The following is a 20,041-nucleotide window of genomic DNA, read 5'->3' on the forward strand; positions in this document are numbered from 1 at the left end:
CTTAGGTTCATTTAACCTCGGCGCAGGTTGACATTGAGCGTCTGGAAGCGAAGGTGCAGCCGCGCCACACTCGAGGCCGCCAGATGAAGAGAGAGTGGAGCATGTGCAGGAATAAATATGGCCGATCCATTAAACGTAATTGGGTTGAGCGGTGTGTTTGTTTTTCAGGCACTCTCATATTTTTATTGTTTAGATATCGACAGATGTTTCAACTGAGAAACAATTCAAGTAACTCTGATATTTAGTTTTTGCGACGACTCCATGTAATCACTATCAGGGTTTGCAAGAAAAAGTCACATCGTATTGAAGTCAATGGGAAAATGTCTTGACTTCTCCTTTGATTTATTAGCTCAGAAAACATTTTCCTAATGAGCTCATGCTCTCAGTTTCAGATTAAAAATCTCCTTGGTGTCCATTTTTTAAATTATGGTTCAGATTTAGAGGAAAACAGACCATAAAGCAAGGTATCCATTAGGGGGCGTGGCTACTGTGTGATTGACAGACTGTAGCAGACAGGATGGAGTACAGAACAGCAGAATAAAAGTACCTCAGAGGTAAAAACAATCTGTCCCACAGTACGTGGGTAAATACCGGCCAGGGATAAGTCCACTCAGCATATCCCCGAATTAAAAAAACCTTCAAACGTTTCTCACTAAGGAAGGCGAAAAAGGACTAATTACTTTAATTTACAGAGACGTAGTTCTACAGCGCCTGTAATCCATCTCCTCAAAATCTAAATATTCTATTTTACAGATATACAAACAGTGTGGTCCACTCTGTGTGTGTTCACATCTCAAACATCTGTTTTAGAAGAAAACTCTGGCTTTCCGGTGGCTGTGACAGTTTGTGTGTCTGTGTGTGTGTTTGTGTGTTCCTGCATACCAATGCTTTCACTCCAGCTGAGCAGAATGGCAGCTCATCAGAAAGACAAGGTGTTTTTGACAGGTGATAATGGAGCCGAATCTATGGCGGCTGATAACGTCCCTTCTTTCTCTCTCTCTCTAACCACTTGATATATGTCAGTCCTGATGTCTCTTCACAGTCCAACATATACACTCAGTTAGGAACACCATGCTGACACCGGGTGCCCCCTCCCCCGGCTCTCCGATGACCCCCGGCCTTACCCCTGCTGCATTCTACCTGAAAAACTTCATGCATGTGGCAAAATGGATAAATTTTGAGTGGCTGCAGTGAGAGCGGTCAGGAGAGGACTGAGTATATACACTCACCGGCCACTTTATTAGGTACACCATGCTAGTAACGGGTTGGACCCCCTTTTGCCTTCAGAACTGCCTCAATTCTTCGTGGCATAGATTCAACAAGGTGCTGGAAGCATTCCTCAGAGAGTTTGGTCCATATTGACATGATGGCATCACACAGTTGCCGCAGATTTGTCGGCTGCACATCCATGATGCGAATCTCCCGTTCCACCACATCCCAAAGATGTTCTATTGGATTGAGATCTGGTGACTGTGGAGGCCATTTGAGTACAGTGAACTCATTGCCATGTTCAAGAAACCAGTCTGAGATGATTCCAGCTTTATGACATGGCACATTATCCTGCTGAAAGTAGCCATCAGAAGTTGGGTACATTGTGGTCATAAAGGGATGGACATGGTCAGCAACAATACTCAGGTAGGCTGGGGCGTTGCAACGATGCTCAATTGGTACCAAGGGGCCCAAAGAGTGCCAAGAAAATATTCCCCACACCATTACACCACCACCACCAGCCTGAACCGTTGATACAAAGCAGGATGGATCCATGCTTTCATGTTGTTGACGCCAAATTCTGACCCTACCATCCGAATGTCGCAGCAGAAATCGAGACTCATCAGACCAGGCAACGTTTTTCCAATCTTCTATTGTCCAATTTCGATGAGCTTGTGCAAATTGTAGCCTCAGTTTCCTGTTCTTAGCTGAAAGGAGTGGCACCCGGTGTGGTCTTCTGCTGCTGTAGCCCATCTGCCTCAAAGTTCGACGTACTGTGCGTTCAGAGATGCTCTTCTGCCTACCTTGGTTGTAACGGGTGGTTATTTGAGTCGGTTATTTGAGTTGCCTTTCTATCAGCTCGAACCAGTCTGGCCATTCTCCTCTGACCTCTGGCATCAACAAGGCATTTCCGCCCACAGAACTGCCGCTCACTGGATATTTTTTCTTTTTCGGACCATTCTCTGTAAACCCTAGAGATGGTTGTGCGTGAAAATCCCAGTAGATCAGCAGTTTCTGAAATACTCAGACCAGCCCTTCTGGCACCAACAACCATGCCACGTTCAAAGTCACTCAAATCACCTTTCTTCCCCATACTGATGCTCGGTTTGAACTGCAGGAGATTGTCTTGACCATGTCTACATGCCTAAATGCACTGAGTTGCCGCCATGTGATTGGCTGATTAGAAATTAAGTGTTAACGGGCAGTTGGACAGGTGTACCTAATAAAGTGGCCGGTGAGTGTATATGTATGTTCATCCTTTCAGCAGATCGTCACGCAGCTCCGACTCTACAACGAAACTTCTTTTTTTTGTTGTTGTTTTTCTTTCTGTTGAGTGAAGTTTTGTCGTCTCATCATGATATTAACCTGTTTAAATGTGGACAACAGATTTTCAGCAGTCAAATAGTCTGAAAATCCAACTTTTTGTTTGTGGGGTGGAAATTCACACATTCCCATCAAGCAGGTTGATGGAAAAACGCTGCCACGCTGAGACGCCGTTTGCTCTGTGACATGGAGCATTATTCTGCTGGAGGACAGTAAACTGTGGCCATAAAGGGATGAACGCCGTCAGCAATTTGATCCCTCCGAAGACCAGCAGCCTTTGCTGAGCTGGTTCTTTTTCTTCTACTTCTTCGTTTTTTATATTGCATTCCATTTGTTCAGATCGGAAAACGGGAGGAGCTGTTCTCTGAGTGGAGATAAGCTAAACTACATGAAAAACATCATGTTTGATACTTTCAGACCTGAAGCAGTATTTCTGGGATTATTTACTCATAATAAAGTCTGTTCCTTGCTCATTAACTACATAAGAACTCTGCAAACATTTCTTGTGACATTTGCTGCATCTTTGCTGAACGATTCCTTTGGTAATATAAAAACTATTACTGCTTCCATTGTCGGGGGGGTAGACCGTGTAGATGTGTGGTTACTCGCTGAACACTGCAGACAGTGTAAATGTCTTACCAGCTGAAGTGAGGGGATTAATAGTGAGCGGGACCGCTGACCTTGGTGGGCTTGCTGAAGGACATCCTCCAGGTATCTGTGATTAATCACTAATACCTCCTGTTAGCACAGCGAAGGCAGATAAACGAACAGAGAGCCAGAAACAGATTGTCATTGCACAGCGGCTGTGCTGGTATCCGATCCTCCATGAGATGATGAAGGATGACGACAGGTTTGGTGTGACACCGTAGAACCAGGCAACAGTTTTAAGACATGAAGGAAGGAAACATAAAAAAGCAGCAGCCTTTTTTTTTTTAACTTTGGACTGGAGTCCTTCATCCATCATTCAACGACAGACCTGGCTCTGTTGATGTAAAGACTCAATCTGTGTACGAGTCAGGTTCTTGGCATTCAGAGAGAATAATGCCAAAGTGCTGCTCCGACATGGATCAGGTATGTCAGCTGGATCCGGTGCAGCGGTTCCAGCAGAGGAGGTTTTTCAGCCATCGGGAATGTTTTTCCTCACGTTCAGTGCACAGTGTCACGGTGCTGCAGTGGGTAGCACCTCACACTCGCCTGCATTCCTGACTTATGAAGTCAAAGGACACTTCATATTTAAAGCTGGGTTCGGTGCACTGGTCACAACAAATGCTCAAATCCTCCCAGTGATTCAACATGTGCCTGACTTAAAGGACGTCATCAGGAACATTTTGGCCCTGAAAACACCATGACTCACCAATCAAACGCTCCAGATTGGAGGCAGTTAAGAGAGCAGAAATAGAAATAGAAATAGCCACGCCATTAAAACTTCCATCTTCAGCCCTCAAACCAGAGCTATGCTCACTCTAATGAAAGACCAATCCGTTCTGGTCAGTTTATATTTTCCTTGCGCATCGACTCTCTCAGTCTCGAGTTTCAAGTCTTCCTCGATGCAACATCTTTCGAATGGTTTAGAGGAAAATAGGCCACACAGCAGAGTATGTGTTAGGGGGCGTGGCTAAACCAGACAGTCAGGATAGAATACGGAGCAGATCAGTTCGACCTCCTCTGCCAAAGATGACAAAAAAGCAGCGCACAGACACACTGGATGAGTTTTCTTTCGGCCTTATTCCAAAACAAGGCCATCGCATTGAAAAGCAGCTAAGAGGCAAACTCAGTTACATGAAAAAAAAAATGAATCCAAAACTTGTCGACGTCGCCATGGGCCTGTGACATCATCACCAAGCAACACCAGCAGGTAGCTCCCATAGAAGTACACATTCATCCAAAATTGAAGTTTCTTCTATTGATTTCTTCTTGGCAAGCAAACAAATAATGAACAATGACCTCTGCCACCTCTGTTGCCCTGGTGAAAAACCATAAACCCTTCCCGGTGCCGGACCACCTACACCTGCATACCCACGTATGTAGATTCACCTTGTGCGTCCCAGCCACCCAGTACATTTCAAAATAAAAGCATCGAGTACTCAAATGAACTCAAATAATACTAAATGCTATAAACAAATAAAATATTACAAAAGTACTTTAACTACTAAACAGAATTCATCCAGTGCTGGATCAATGTAAAGCTTCGTAACTCTGCAGAGTCCAACTGAACACAAACGCCTGCCTTCATGTGCTGAAGCCGGCAGACCAAAAACCAAAAAAAGAAGAGTTGTGTTTTACTTTCAGGCCTGTTCACTTCATCTACACAATCAGTTAATGACGACTCATAATCACATTGATTAAGACTCATAGACCCTTTTACTATGTTGATCTGTTGGGACAAACATCAGTGTAAACATGACAACACATTGCTTTGTTTACACGTCAACAAAAATATCCAACAGTTTTCATGGTGACAAATGTGAGTTTAGGTCAAACTAACAGCATGAGGAGCAGTGATCTCCTCCACGGCTCCAGCTCTTCACTAATGTCTATTTCAGTTTGCAGAACTCAGCTGTGTCTCCATACTCATTAAACCAGAGTCCAGCATGTAGAGTCTGACTGAATGTGGTCTGGACTCTGTGGAGGAGAGTCATGGTTTCAGAGACGCTGTAGAAGGACAGAATACCTGCTCTGTGATCCAGGTACACTCCGACTCTGGAGGACGGAGGACCTGAGACTGCAGTCTGGATGTTGTTGAACCGGAATTTAAAACTGTTTTGGTCACAGTCTAAAGCCCAAGATTTGTTATTATGTCCAAACCGACATTCATCAGAGCTCCCTGCTCTGCTGATATTCTTGTATGTGACTGCTACATAAACTCTGCCTCTTCCTCTCCTCTCCACCTCCCAGTAACAACGTTCAGTCAGACTCTCTCTGCTCAGGACCTGACACCAGTCAGTGAATCTGTCTGGATGATTACAATAAGACTGTTTTTCTCTCATTACTGTAACTTTTCTGTTTCTTCCAGATAATAACAGATATCTCTGTGTGGTGTTTGGATCCAGAGTGATTTCCTGTGAATATCTTAAGAACTCAGTTCTGGTCTTTGGTTCTGGTTCTGACAGTAAAACATCCACTTCAGTCACTGTCAGTGAGACGTTTGTCCATTTCTGTGTCAGAACGTCCTGTAGCTGATCTCTGAGCTCTGACACAGCTGCTGTCACATCCTCAAAGTATCTCAGAGGACGGATGTTGATGCTGGATGAGTCTGTAGCTTCACTGAGAGCTGACACTGAGGGGTAGTTGTGTAGAAACTGGTTGTGATCCTCTGTGTGTGAGAGCAGCTTCAGCTCAGCGTCTTTCCTCTTCAGCTCAGTGATCTCCTGCTCCAGCTTCTCCTGAAGCTCTTTGACTCGACTCACTTCAGTTTCCTGCTGGGATCTGATCTGCTGCTTCACATCAGACCTTCTTCTCTCCATGAGACGGATCAGCTGAGTGAAGATCTTCTCAGTGTCCTCCACTGCTTTATCAGCAGAGCTGTTGATGGCCTCCACCTCCTGTTGAAGCAGCTTCACATCTTTGTCTCTGTCCTGGATTCTCTGCTGGATTTGTTGTCGACTCAGCTCCAGCTCTCTCTGCCTCTCAGTCCTTTCTGCTGCAGCTGAGACTGTGTCGTGGCCTTTATGTTCATCCACAGAGCAGAGATAACAGATACACTGCTGATCAGTACGGCAGAACATCTTCATCACCTCATCATGACGAGAGCAGATGTTCTCCTGGAGCTTCTCAGAGGGCTCCACCAGCTTGTGTTTCTTCAGTGGAGCTGATTCATAATGAGGCTGCAGGTGTTTGTCACAGTAAGAGGCCAAACACATTAAACAGGACTTGACAGCTTTCAGTTTTCTCCCGGTGCAGAAATCACAGGCCACATCTTCAGGTCCAGCATAGCAGTGATCAGCAGGAGCAGCTTGGAGTCCAGTCTTCTTCAGCTGCTCCACTAAAACTGCTAACATGGTGTTTTTCATTAGAACAGGCCTCGGTATGAAGGCCTCCCTACACTGAGGGCAGCTGTAGATTTTCTTCTCATCCTCTCCGTCCCAGTGGGATTTAATACAGTTCATACAGTAGCTGTGTCCACAGGTAGTCGTCACCGGATCCTTGAGTAGATCCAGACAGATGGAACAGGAGAAGGTTTCCTGGTCCAGCTGAACTCCTTTCTGCTCCATTTCTCCTCTCAGTGACGGCCGTCTGAGTTTCTGTTAGTCAGAAGTGAAACTAGTTTTCTGTCTGCTGTAAAAATGTCTCCACCCCCTTCAGGCTGTAGATCTGAGGAGACACGTGATCAGAGCAGGAAGAAGAGGGAGGATCATCAGGAGGAGGAACGCTCTGACAGCATAAAGTTCACAATGTGACCAATAACAGTGGAGCTCTGCAGACTTCCTCAGCACACACAGACAACAACAGGACAAAGAGGCAGCTGTGGACCAAACAAATGTCTGAATGAGAGCAGAGACAGGACGAGCTTCGGACCGGTCTGGATATGAACCAAGTACCAGACAAAAGTACTATTTTTATTAAATACATCATTTATTCATCCTTTCTGACATCTATTTGACTTATATCATCAATTTTCAACTATTTTAATTCACTTTTTTAACATCAAATGAATTACATTTTTTTATACACAATAATGCAATTTTTTTTCAAAAACTGAAATATACCACACCTTAATGACACTATTACCCATTGCAGTGGCTAATAACACAAAATGAGTAATTCAAACGGCATAAAAAATAAATTAAATGCATCTTCTTAACGAAAAACGTGTAAACTTATCTTAGGTTAGCTTAGCAAATCGCGATTAGCTTTAGCATCAAAGCTAACAGTAAGTCTGTAAATCTATGAAGTGTACATGATTTAAAATAGTCCAGTTTTATTAAATAAATATTGGATCTGCATGTTATTGACTTTACCTGTGATGCTTCACTTGAGCTGGCAGCGCCACTGCAGTCAGCCATCTTTGGCGTGGCGCATGCGCGGTTGGATTAGTGTCGCCTGTGACCTCTGTGACGTCATCCCAAAGCGTCTCCACTCCAACACAAAACTTGAATTCGTGTTTACAGTGAAGACTTCGTAGTCGTAGAAATTAGAGTTGTATTCTCAGCTTTTGGATTCATACTCACATAAAAACGATCCTAACCCAAACTACTTCTCAGACTCACGTTTATGACAGCAGCATTTTGTGTACAGCAATTTTATTGACATACAAATGTCTAACATTATGAATATGAATGGTTACGATCATGCACACGTCTTTTTGACAGCTATCTTACTCCTTACACAATGAGTTAATGATAACTCATTAACAGTTTGATTAAAGCTCATAGAACGTTTTTCTAAGTTGACCTGTGGGGACAAACACATCAGTGTAAACACAGCAACACGTCTTTGTTTACACGTCAACACAAATATTCAGGACACAGACAAGTTTGTGTTTTCATGGTGACAAATGTGAGTTTAGGTCAAACTAACAGCATGAGGAGCAGTGATCTCCTCCACGGCTCCAGCTCCACCTGAACACACTCAGACATCAACACAGCAACAAAGGAGAGCAGCTCAAAGTGCTGACAATGACTCAGCAACACACAGACACACTAAATACATTCAGGATCTAAAAGACACATTTAACTCATTAATGTCTATTTCAGTGTGCAGAACTCAGCTGTGTCTCCAACAGACCCGTAAAGCCAGAGTCCAGCATGTAGAGGCTGACTGAATGTGGTCTGGACTTTGTGGAGGAGAGTCATGGTTTCAGAGACGCTGTAGAAGGACAGAATACCTGCTCTGTGATCCAGGTACACTCCGACTCTGGAGGACGGAGGACCTGAGACTGCAGTCTGGATGCTGTTGGACCAGAATTTAAAACTATTTTGGTCACAGATTAAAGCCCAAGATTTGTTATTATGTCCAAACAGACATTCATTAGAGCTCCCTGCTCTGCTGATATTCTTGTATGTGACTGCTACATAAACTCCTCCTCTCCTCTCCACCTCCCAGTAACAACGTTCAGTCAGACTCTCTCTGCTCAGGACCTGACACCAGTATGTGAATCTGTCTGGATGTTTACAATAAGACTGATCGTAACTCATCAGTGTAGCTTTTCTGTTTCCTTCAGATAATAACAGACGTCTGTGTGCTGTGTTTGGATCCAGAGTGATTTCCTGTGAATATCTTAAGAACTGAGTTCTGGTCTTTGGTTCTGGTTCTGACAGTAAAACATCCACTTCAGTCACTGTCAGTGAGACGTTTGTCCATTTCTGTGTCAGAACATCCTGTAGCTGATCTCTGAGCTCTGACACAGCTGCTGTCACATCCTCAAAGTATCTCAGAGGACGGATGTTGATGCTGGATGAGTCTGTAGCTTCACTGAGAGCTGACACTGAGGGGTAGTTGTGTAGAAACTGGTTGTGATCCTCTGTGTGTGAGAGCAGCTTCAGCTCAGCGTCTTTCCTCTTCAGCTCAGTGATCTCCTGCTCCAGCTTCTCCTGAAGCTCTTTGACTCGACTCACTTCAGTTTCCTGCTGGGATCTGATCTGCTGCTTCACATCAGACCTTCTTCTCTCCATGAGACGGATCAGCTGAGTGAAGATCTTCTCAGTGTCCTCCACTGCTTTATCAGCAGAGCCGTTGATGGCCTCCACCTCCTGTTGAAGCAGCTTCACATCTTTGTCTCTGTCCTGGATTCTCTGCTGGATTTGTTGTCGACTCAGCTCCAGCTCTCTCTGCCTCTCAGTCCTTTCTGCTGCAGCTGAGACTGTGTCGTGGCCTTTATGTTCATCCACAGAGCAGAGATAACAGATACACTGCTGATCAGTATGGCAGAACATCTTCATCACCTCATCATGACGAGAGCAGATGTTCTCCTGGAGCTTCTCAGAGGGCTCCACCAGCTTGTGTTTCTTCAGTGGAGCTGATTCATAATGAGGCTGCAGGTGTTTGTCACAGTAAGAGGCCAAACACATTAAACAGGACTTGACAGCTTTCAGTTTTCTCCCGGTGCAGAAATCACAGGCCACATCTTCAGGTCCAGCATAGCAGTGATCAGCAGGAGCAGCTTGGAGTCCAGTCTTCTTCAGCTGCTCCACTAAAACTGCTAACATGGTGTTCTTCATTAGAACAGGCCTCGGTATGAAGGCCTCCCTACACTGAGGGCAGCTGTAGATTTTCTTCTCATCCTCTCCGTCCCAGTGGGATTTAATACAGTTCATACAGTAGCTGTGTCCACAGGTAGTCGTCACCGGATCCTTCAGTAGATCCAGACAGATGGAACAGGAGAAGGTTTCCTGGTCCAGCTGAACTCCTTTCTGCTCCATTTCTCCTCTCAGTGACGGCCGTCTGAGTTTCTGTTAGTCAGAAGTGAAACTAGTTTTCTGTCTGCTGTAAAAATGTCTCCACCCCCTTCAGACTGTAGATCTGAGGAGACACGTGATCAGAGCAGGAAGAAGAGGGAGGATCATCAGGAGGAGGAACGCTCTGACAGCATAAAGTTCACAATGTGACCAATAACAGTGGAGCTCTGCAGACTTCCTCAGCACACACAGACAACAACAGGACAAAGAGGCAGCTGTGGACCAAACAAATGTCTGAATGAGAGCAGAGACAGGACGAGCTTCGGACCGGCGCGTCCACCGATTTGGTTCCCCGTTGGAATTCCTCTCCCCCTTCGAAAAGCCACGTGATCTGACTCCGCCCACAGGACCAAAAAAAAAAAAACAACTGAAGCTACGGAAAGCGAAGTGGTACAAAATGAATTTCGATTTGCGTGAGATTGCAGCGAACACGAGATTTCCCCTACTGGTTTGATCATGTTATTTCATTCGGTTCACGTCTGTTGATTTGCTTATAACTTTTAATGAACAGATAAATGCCACGCTTTGTCGTTGAATTATTATTGTGTCTTTGCAACAGTTTAACTTGTTGATCATCACAATGACACTTATGTAGGCCTATGGCCTATTTTATAAGCATGTCGTACAAGAGATGACACAAAATGGGCAAGCTTTCAGGAAAAATAGTTAAACTATTCAATGAATGGAACGTTTTCATGGATCATTATAAATCATTACTTACTTGGACTTTCCCAGGACGTAACCTAATTCTCCACCCATTTTCCATAGAAAGCAAAGTTGAAATATTCGGGTCAGGATGTGTGTTTGTGATTTGAATGTATGTTCGTGCTGGCAAAATAGACAAACTTATGACAAACTTGCGTTCATCGAGCTCTTGATATAACATTATAAATTTATGGATGCTCTCCGGTGGGTGTCTCTGTCGCTCCCCCCGTTTCCAGATGAATGGTGAGCAACAGGAACGTTGTGTGTCAAAAATAATGTCATCAATTCGTCAGTCGAGCATGCTAACCAGTTAGCCAGCAGCCCATTTCGAATCGATTAACTAATATAAGTGATTCAGCAGTGAGGTTTTCTTAACGGAGGCCGTTCTCCTACAGCGAAGCTAGCTGGGATCCATTTACACAAATATTGTCCAACAAATGTATTCTCAATTTATTGTTTTAATATAATAAATAATATATCGGTAACCTACACAATGGTTTGTCCCATTTCGCTTTCCGTACACTCAGCTGTGTTTGTAATCGCGTTTCTTCTTGAGGTACGTACGGTAACTTAGCAACTACGCACGACTCGGCAGAGAATCAGCGTAAAGGTGAACAGGCCGTAAGGCGAGCCCTGTTATCGTTTCATCTCGCTACGACGTCTGCGAACTACACAATTTTAGTCCATAAAAATGAGGACTTGTGTTAAGATTACAGCAAAAAAAAAAAAAAAAAAAAAAAATCCCACCCATTCTTCAGAACTAACTTCTTCAGGGCGTAATAAGATTTTGGGTCGCGATTGGTCACGTGATCGTGTTAGACCAATAGAGTAGCCGATTTAACACAACAGACCGGCAACATGGCGGCCTCCGTGGTTTCCGTCAACGTTACCGGTATACAGGAATTCTCCCCAAAGTTTTCTAAAGTGGGCCAAATGGATTCTAAACACTGTTGTGTAAATATCCGCCTCCACGAAGAACAATGAGGCAAATAGACAGGATAAGGTGAACTTTTTATATTCAGTCATTTTGATCAATAAAAGAAAATAATTGTTATCAATGACAAGGACCATCCATTTATTGGCTCATAACTAAATACAACGCTGATAAACCATAAAAACAATCTGCATGAAAAACATGTATACAATATATAAAGCAGCATAAGAAAATGAATGGTAATGTTACCAATGCAATACAATTCTGAGGCAATGCCACATGACATGCGAGTCCTCACTGTCAGTGTCAGGGCAGTTTTCATCTTCCTTCTCCTCGAGTTCCTTTGTGTTTGAACAGTTACAACACCTGCACAGGTCTGTGGAACAGAGTCCTGCAGAGACACAGGAACATCTGCCCGTCTCACTGTCTTTGCAACTGCAGTGTATCACATGCAAAACACTGTCAGGGGCCAGATTCCTCGTCATCCATGTGACTTGTAGGTTTCTAATTTTTCAGATGCCAGCCGTATCCAGCGGGTGATGGAGCACCTATCTTTTGTTTGGCACACCTCATATCAGCCTGATAATTTGCCCTTTTGCAGTGCTGATGGAAGGCATCACTTGTAGGGAGAATAGATAATTCTGGCAAGGCCGTTGATCCCATGCAGAAAGCCTTATAACCAGCCTCACTGATATTTTCAGCAGCTGGCTGATCATACAGGTGGCATGCATTTTTGCAAAGTAGTGCGAATGTTGAGTGGTCCAAGTTAAAGTCAGTACCCAGATTTTTAAAAGCCTTCAGGTACTCATCTTTCTGACAAAATGCCTTTCTTCTGCCTTTACCATAAAATGCACTTGTGGAGTAACACTCAGAGAAGATATGTATCCCAATCAAGCCTGAACACACACTAGCTCCAAGAGCTGATGACACCTTGGTAATGTCAATGATGTGTGTCCTGTTGGCCGTCCCTGTGAAAAAAGAAAAAAGAGCAGCGTGGTAAATTTGTCTGCAGACTTACAGCAATGACTGTAACATCAGTGTCAGAGCTCTTAGTGATGACAGTTGTATTCTCCTGTGCAGCATGTTGTGCATGTAAAAACATGCAGGGAGAGGGGGAGTGAGTGAGGGGACGGTGGAGAGAACACTGAGAACTTGTACTGGAGCAGAAATGGATGTATTGTTTTATATGTTTACTTTTTACTTTTACTTTGAAAGTACATTTCAGAGTCTTTACTTTCTTACTCTTACTTGAGTAAAGGAGTTGAATCAGTACTTCTACTTTTACCAAAGTATTTTTTTTTACACATGTATCTGTACTTCTACTTAAGAACAGAATACGAGTACTTTTTCTGACTGTTTCCTGCTACTACTTGCTACAGTGACTGTTTTCTGCAGGCTGCTGCCCGGCCCCCGGCCCCCGGTCCCCCACCGCCCAGCTCCCTCTCTGCACGGCGGGCTTCAGTGGGAGTTGTCCAGTCAGGACTGTGTGTGTTGGTGAGGACGGAGAGTGGATGAGTGAGTGTGTGTGGGGTGGGTTACAGGGGATCAGGTATCTTTGTTTCTTCGAATATCTTGTATTGTTTTGAATTAATTGGTTGGTCATTTAGTCTTTATTTCACTTTAATGATTATGTCCATTTGTTAAGCTGGTAACTCTGACCAAAGACCTTTTCTTTGTTTACCCTTTTTGTTTGTTTTGTTTTGTTTGCTAAGTTGTTAACCTGCTAATGATTTCATGATTTTTGTTTCATTGAGTTTCCGCCCCAGGCTGTTAATGTTGGTCTGTTTTGCTTTGGACAACTGATGTTGTATACTTTTAAAAAGCATGTGTGTGTGTCACATATGAGTGGGGTGTTCCCTTTTGTTGTTGTTGTTGTTGTTGTATTTCCTCAAACCACACTCCCCCTCACTGTTGGGAAGCTTCAGCCATTAGAGTGGTGCGTTCAATCATTCAGCTCTCTTTTAAAATACCTTTTAACCTTTTGTGTGACCAACATTAAATAAACTTGTTAATTATTTAGTAACATTGAAGCACATCACCTGCCCTCCCTTGTATTACTTACCTGTGTGCCTCTTTATTGAAGTTATATTTATTTACAATTTCCCGGGGTGTAATTCCCAGGGTGGCGTTGTTGGTTTTCTCATCAAACTTCATAAGTTTAACATCTGTACCATAAACCTGTATCAGCCGTCTTATTGCCACATAAGGATTCTCAACTGATTCTGTCTCAGTTTCCCAGTCCAAGACATGAAATATAACAAATTAAAACAAATAGTTTTAACCAGAAATTTAACCAATTATTCATGAATTACCAGACGACTACTACCTTTAACAAACACATCATTTATCAAGACTTCCTGACCTCTATTTGACTTAGATCATTGATTTTTAGCTATTTTAATTCAACTTTTAACCCTCTATGGTACCATGTTGTCCTGTCACATCTCCAAAACGCATCATACTTGGTTGCCTGCCATGAAATGGAGCCGTTCATTGGCATCTGTTTCTTTATGATAAAATTACTGGCTTTTTTCATTTCCATTTATTAACAACAAACATCAAATTATTTTGAATTCTGAAAGAAACAAAAGACACCGGCTATTATACTTTTTCAACTAATGCAGGCCTGATTGATTCATTGTAATATTCTAATATAAAATTAATAAGGGCAAAGAAGAAAAGCCAGTTGAAGTCATGTGCCATAGTTCTTTCCTCAGGTGACGTGCAGCAGCCAACAGCCAACCTGAATATGAAACACAAATACAGGACATGAAGAAATATATATTTTCAAAATAATAGCCCATGAAATGAAATCTGCTCTCACAGGTATGTGGCTCCAAAGATCGACAGGACTTTTTCATGTTCCCATAAGTGTCTCTGTGGTTTTTCAGGTTTGGGGAGGCTTTCAATGTCGCTCCATTTCTGCTTCTGAGCAAGCTGTTCAGCTATTCAAATAAATTTTATTTTAAAGTTACAAGAGCATCTGAATCTCCAAAGAAATAACTATACAACGAAAAAAAAAAAAAACTAAATAAGATAAAATAAATGAATTGGCCATTAATTGTTCCCTTTTTTCTAAATGAACTCGCCCTCCAGAGCCACATCAGGGGCCCGACCCCTGATCTATGGGCTGCCAGGATCCCCGATTCATTTAGCCAAGAAACCTTCTTATTGTTCTTTTTTAAGATGCTTTTAAATTGAAAATGAAAGAATTGGGACTTCTAGATGTTAATGAATATTTTTGTAAATGGTTATTAAATAATCAATGTTCAAATTGGGAAAAAAAACGTTCCCTTTCACTTGGAATTCCCAAAACTTCCAAAATTAAAAATAAAAATACAATTTCTTCAGATTATGTTTATTTAGTTTATTTTGAGATAAAAACACTCCAAACATTTTTCCCTCACTGGCATCATAATGTGTTTTTTTTTTTTATTTTTATACATAATAGTACAATTTCTTTATCAAACTGAAATATACCACACCTTAATGACACTATCAACCATTGCAGTGACCAATAACACAAAATGAGTAATTCAAACGGCATAAAAAATAAATGAAATGCATCTTCTCAAAGCAAAACATGTAAATTCAGCTTTAGCTGAGCGATTAGCTTTAGCATCAAAGCTAGCGATCTTTTCTAAAAAAAAAGAAAAAAATTAATAAAATAAAATAAATGAACAATGACTCAGCAACACAGACACACTGAATACATTCAGGATCTAAAAGACACATTTAACTCACTAATGTCTATTTCAGTTAACAAAACTCAGCTGTAGCTCCATACTCATTAAACCAGAGTCCAGCATGTAGAGGCTGACTGAATGTGGTCTGGACTCTGTGGAGGAGAGTCATGGTTTCAGAGACGCTGTAGAAGGACAGAATACCTGCTCTGTGATCCAGGTACACTCCGACTCTGGAGGACGGAGGACCTGAGACTGGAGTCTGGATGCTGTTGGACCAGAATGCAAAACTGTTTTGGTCACAGTCTAAAGCCCAAGATTTGTTATTATGTCCAAACAGACATTCATTAGAGCTCCCTGCTCTGCTGATATTCTTGTATGTGACTGCTACATAAACTCCTCCTCTCCTCTCCACCTCCCAGTAACAACGTTCAGTCAGACTCTCTCTGCTCAGGGCCTGATCCCAGTATGTGAATCTGTCTGGATGATCAGAATAAAACTGATTGTAACTCATCAGTGTAACTTTTCTGTTTCCTTCAGATAATAACAGATATCTGTTCACTGTGTTTGGATCCAGAGTGATTTCCTGTGAATATCTTAAGAACTCAGTTCTGCTCTTTGGTTCTGGTTCTGGTTGTGGCAGTAAAACATCCACTTCAGTCACTGTCAGTGAGACGTTTGTCCATTTCTGTGTCAGAACGTCCTGTAGCTGATCTCTGAGCTCTGACACAGCTGCTGTCACATCCTCAAAGTATCTCAGAGGACGGATGTTGATGCTGGATGAGTCTGTAGCTTCACTGAGAGCTGACACTGAGGGGTAGTTGTGTAGAAACTGGGTGTGATCCTCTGTGTGTGAGAGCAGCTTCAGCTCAGCATCTTTCCTCTTCAGCTCAGTGATCTCCTGCTCCAGCTTCTCCTGAAGCTCTTTGACTCGACTCACTTCAGTTTCCTGCTGGGATCTGATCTGCTGCTTCACATCAGACCTTCTTCTCTCCATGAGACGGATCAGCTGAGTGAAGATCTTCTCAGCGTCCTCCACTGCTTTATCAGCAGAGCCGTTGATGGCCTCCACCTCCTGTTGAAGCAGCTTCACATCTTTGTCTCTGTCCTGGATTCTCTGCTGGATTTGTTGTCGACTCAGCTCCAGCTCTCTCTGCCTCTCAGTCCTTTCTGCTGCAGCTGAGACTGTGTCGTGGCCTTTATGTTCATCCACAGGGCAGAGATAACAGATACACTGCTGATCAGTACGGCAGAACATCTTCATCACCTCATCATGACGAGAGCAGATGTTCTCCTGGAGCTTCTCAGAGGGCTCCACCAGCTTGTGTTTCTTCAGTGGAGCTGATTCATAATGAGGCTGCAGGTGTTTGTCACAGTAAGAGGCCAAACACATTAAACAGGACTTGACAGCTTTCAGTTTTCTCCCGGTGCAGAAATCACAGGCCACATCTTCAGGTCCAGCATAGCAGTGATCAGCAGGAGCAGCTTGGAGTCCAGTCTTCTTCAGCTGCTCCACTAAATCTGCTAACATGGTGTTTTTCATTAGAACAGGCCTCGGTATGAAGGCCTCCCTACACTGAGGGCAGCTGTAGATTTTCTTCTCATCCTCTCCGTCCCAGTGGGATTTAATACAGTTCATACAGTAGCTGTGTCCACAGGAAGTCGTCACTGGATCCTTCAGTAGATCCAGACAGATGGAACAGGAGAAGGTTTCCTGGTCCAGCTGAACTCCTTTCTGCTCCATTTCTCCTCTCAGTGACGGCCGTCTGAGTTTCTGTTAGTCAGAAGTGAAACTAGTTTTCTGTCTGCTGTAAAAATGTCTCCACCCCCTTCAGACTGTAGATCTGAGGAGACACGTGATCAGAGCAGGAAGAAGAGGGAGGATCATCAGGAGGAGGAACGCTCTGACAGCATAAAGTTCACAATGTGACCAATAACAGTGGAGCTCTGCAGACTTCCTCAGCACACACAGACAACAACAGGACAAAGAACTGATCCCTCTGGAGGCAGCTGTGGACCAAACAAATGTCTGAATGAGAGCAGAGACAGGAGGAGCTTCGGACCGATCTGGATATGAATCTGGTGTCGCACCTTTAGTCCTGACTTTTAGGTTAAAGAGATGCTCACATCAAGTACCGGACAACAGTACTGTGTTTAATAAACAAAATTTATTCATCCCTTTCTGACCTCTGTTTGACTTATATTATAATTGTTAATTATTTTAATTCACCTTTTGAATTCTTAACTTTTTAACAATGAATGAATTCCATTTTTTATCAACAAGAGTGCAATTTCTTCATCAAATTTAAATATAACACACCTTAATGACACTATTACTCATTGCAGTGTCTAATAACACAAAATGAATTATTCAAACGGCATAAAAAATAAATTAAATGTATCTTCTCAAAGCAAAACATGTTAACTTAGCTTTAGCTTAGCGATTAGCTTTAGCATCAAAACTAGCGATCTTTTCTCAAGAAATAAACTACAACATAAAGTTCACCAAAATCATGGAACAAGGTTGGAAAACATCTTATTGAACAAAGTACACCAACTTAAACCAACTTAATAACACAATATCTGCCGGTGAAGCACCAGATCTGGTTCTCCTCCAGTTCCGGTTCCTCTTACGCTGACGTAATTATGAGCGTAGTTGCTAAGTTACCATACATACTTAGGAACCGGAAACAGAGACACAGCTGGATGTACGGAAAGCGAAATGGGACAAAACTCACACCAGGCTGTGCTGCAGCAATCCACGCTGCGTTGATTTCAGCGTCACAACTCAACTGTCAGTGTTATTACATTTAATCACTAAACGGAGGATGCATTTGTTAGACCGTTCTTTGTCAGTCTTTGTGTAAACGGATGTTAGCTAGCCTCACTGCTGAATCACTTACACTCGTTGGTCCACTCTAAATGTTGTGCTGGCTAACTGATTAGCCTGGTTAGCCCGCTCCACTGACGAATCGATGACATGAGGAAGTTGGAGTTGGAGCTGAATAACTGTTCATTCTAACATGGATACAACTTCAGGACACAAATGGTGGACAGTCTCCTTCGACTGTGTGTCTATTGGGCATGAAGGCATGCTTAACACGGATATTGGTCCTTCGTTGGGGGATTCCAACACATCCTGTGTGGAACCACCTTTCACAGGTATCACAGGTCACTCAAGTCATCCACGAGTTTAGTTTCACGGACACAGGATGATAAGTCACATCCAAAGCCAATTTTCTCACCAGGGCTCCAAAGCAAACAATTCAGTTACAGGTGAACAAGAATGTGACCAAATGTCTCCGGTGTGGGAAAATATAGTGCATCTTGTTGTCTCCAAACACCCTTTCTTCTTTGTTGCTGACTCCAGCTGAGTCCAGATTTTCTTGCTGATGGATATATGGCCTGGAAAAAAAGGGAGTCACTTTCCTTGACACATAGGCCTACTTACAACAAGAAACCGATGGTGGCAGTCAGTCACAACACCTAGAATGGTGTCATAGGCAGAGGCATCCTGCTGAGGAAAAAAAACATTCACAGCAATGATTTTTGTAGGTTCATTATAGCCCATCTGTCATTTAGCTCTCCTTTTCACAAATAAACCCTCCGCAGTGACTGTGTGATAACTGCTGGTTTGCACTTGCAGCACTGTGAACAAATAAACTCTCAGCTTTCAATCCGAGCCGTGACCAGCAGCGCCACCACCACCATGTTTCAGCACACCGTCAGTATTTTATTTCTTCTCTGCCACCTGGCTGGTATGGCCCTGTCCTTTGCCTCATGCTGCCTCACCATTACACTGAGATAAGCATTTATTACCTACGTCAACACTGAAAAAGATTACATCTTTGCAGGGGGAAGCAGTACGCCTTTGAAAAGTTCATGAATAAGTACCTCACTCTCCAACTCCTTTCCAGGGCCCAGCTGGAAGATGTCTTCATAAAAGATCTTGTAGGGACCAACTTTTGCCAGCAGTGCATGGCCATCGTTACCACTCCACACGTTTATACCTGTAACACATGGCACACTTCACAAACTTCAGAGTTTTTAAATAAATAAAGGCCACTGTTGGGTACGTATCTCTGATGGCGAGGCACCAGATCGTCCTCCTGGTTTACTCCGTCCAGTGTGAAGGAGGCCAGAGACTCCTGTGAAGGTGTTGGTGGGATGGGTGAAGGGGGTACACATGATGGTGTGTGAACTGTTAAATGTAGCGGTGATAGGCAGGATGTCTTGAGGGCTGTAGCTGAGGGAGGATCACTGGAATATGTGGGTTTATTGGAGAGGTCCAGAGGGGCAGCAGAGGGGATCGTAGCAGTGAGAGGTTTTTTGTTTTTTTGTTTTTTCAGGGGGATTCTTCGTCACGTGAGGTGTTTATCCTGTGTGGTATGCGGGGTGTTGGATCTATGAAGGGTTTTAGATGGTCAGTACTGATTTTGGGATGTTGGGTTCCATTGTCATCTTCCAGGTCTGCACTTTTGTTGTCTATTTTTGTGATGGTGTATGGTCCCAGCCAGGTGAGATCCAGCTTCCCCCCTTTTCTCTTCCTCAGCACCGTCTGGCCAACAGTAAAGCTTGATTTGTTTGGACCTTTTTGCCTTTTGTCCTGTTTCTTTTGGACATTCTCCTTCACCAAGTCATCGAAGTGTTCTTTTAAGGCAATGCCCGAGGATACCGCCGAATTGGCAGTCATGTCCTCCACTGAGCAGTCCACCTTTCCAAGAGAAAAATAAACAAAGATTAAGAATGGAATTGGAATGCTTGAATTACCCGACATAAGTGAGACACATCGT

The 20,041-nt window shown here is 43.2% G+C and overlaps 3 protein-coding genes across 3 annotated transcripts; all 3 read right to left on the minus strand.

Annotated features, from left to right (window-relative positions):
- Window positions 1–4,961: 4,961 nt before the first annotated feature.
- Window positions 4,962–7,033, minus strand: LOC115043116 (tripartite motif-containing protein 16-like). Its single transcript, XM_029501296.1, has one exon. It carries the CDS (start codon window positions 6,741–6,743, stop codon window positions 5,067–5,069), a length of 1,677 nt encoding a protein of 558 aa, XP_029357156.1. The 5' UTR covers window positions 6,744–7,033; the 3' UTR covers window positions 4,962–5,066.
- Window positions 7,034–7,172: 139 nt separating this feature from the next.
- On the minus strand, window positions 7,173–9,899 carry LOC115043117 (tripartite motif-containing protein 16-like). Its single transcript, XM_029501297.1, has one exon. The coding sequence runs from the start codon at window positions 9,888–9,890 to the stop codon at window positions 8,217–8,219; it is 1,674 nt and encodes a 557-aa protein (XP_029357157.1). The 5' UTR covers window positions 9,891–9,899; the 3' UTR covers window positions 7,173–8,216.
- A 5,108-nt stretch (window positions 9,900–15,007) lies between these two features.
- LOC115043189 (tripartite motif-containing protein 16-like) lies at window positions 15,008–16,992 on the minus strand. The gene has a single exon (XM_029501431.1). The coding sequence runs from the start codon at window positions 16,990–16,992 to the stop codon at window positions 15,325–15,327; it is 1,668 nt and encodes a 555-aa protein (XP_029357291.1). The 3' UTR covers window positions 15,008–15,324.
- Between the last annotated feature and the right edge of the window lie 3,049 nt (window positions 16,993–20,041).

The sequence above is a fragment of the Echeneis naucrates genome, chromosome 5 (genome assembly GCF_900963305.1).
Source record: "Echeneis naucrates chromosome 5, fEcheNa1.1, whole genome shotgun sequence".
Lineage (NCBI taxonomy): Eukaryota > Metazoa > Chordata > Actinopteri > Carangiformes > Echeneidae > Echeneis > Echeneis naucrates.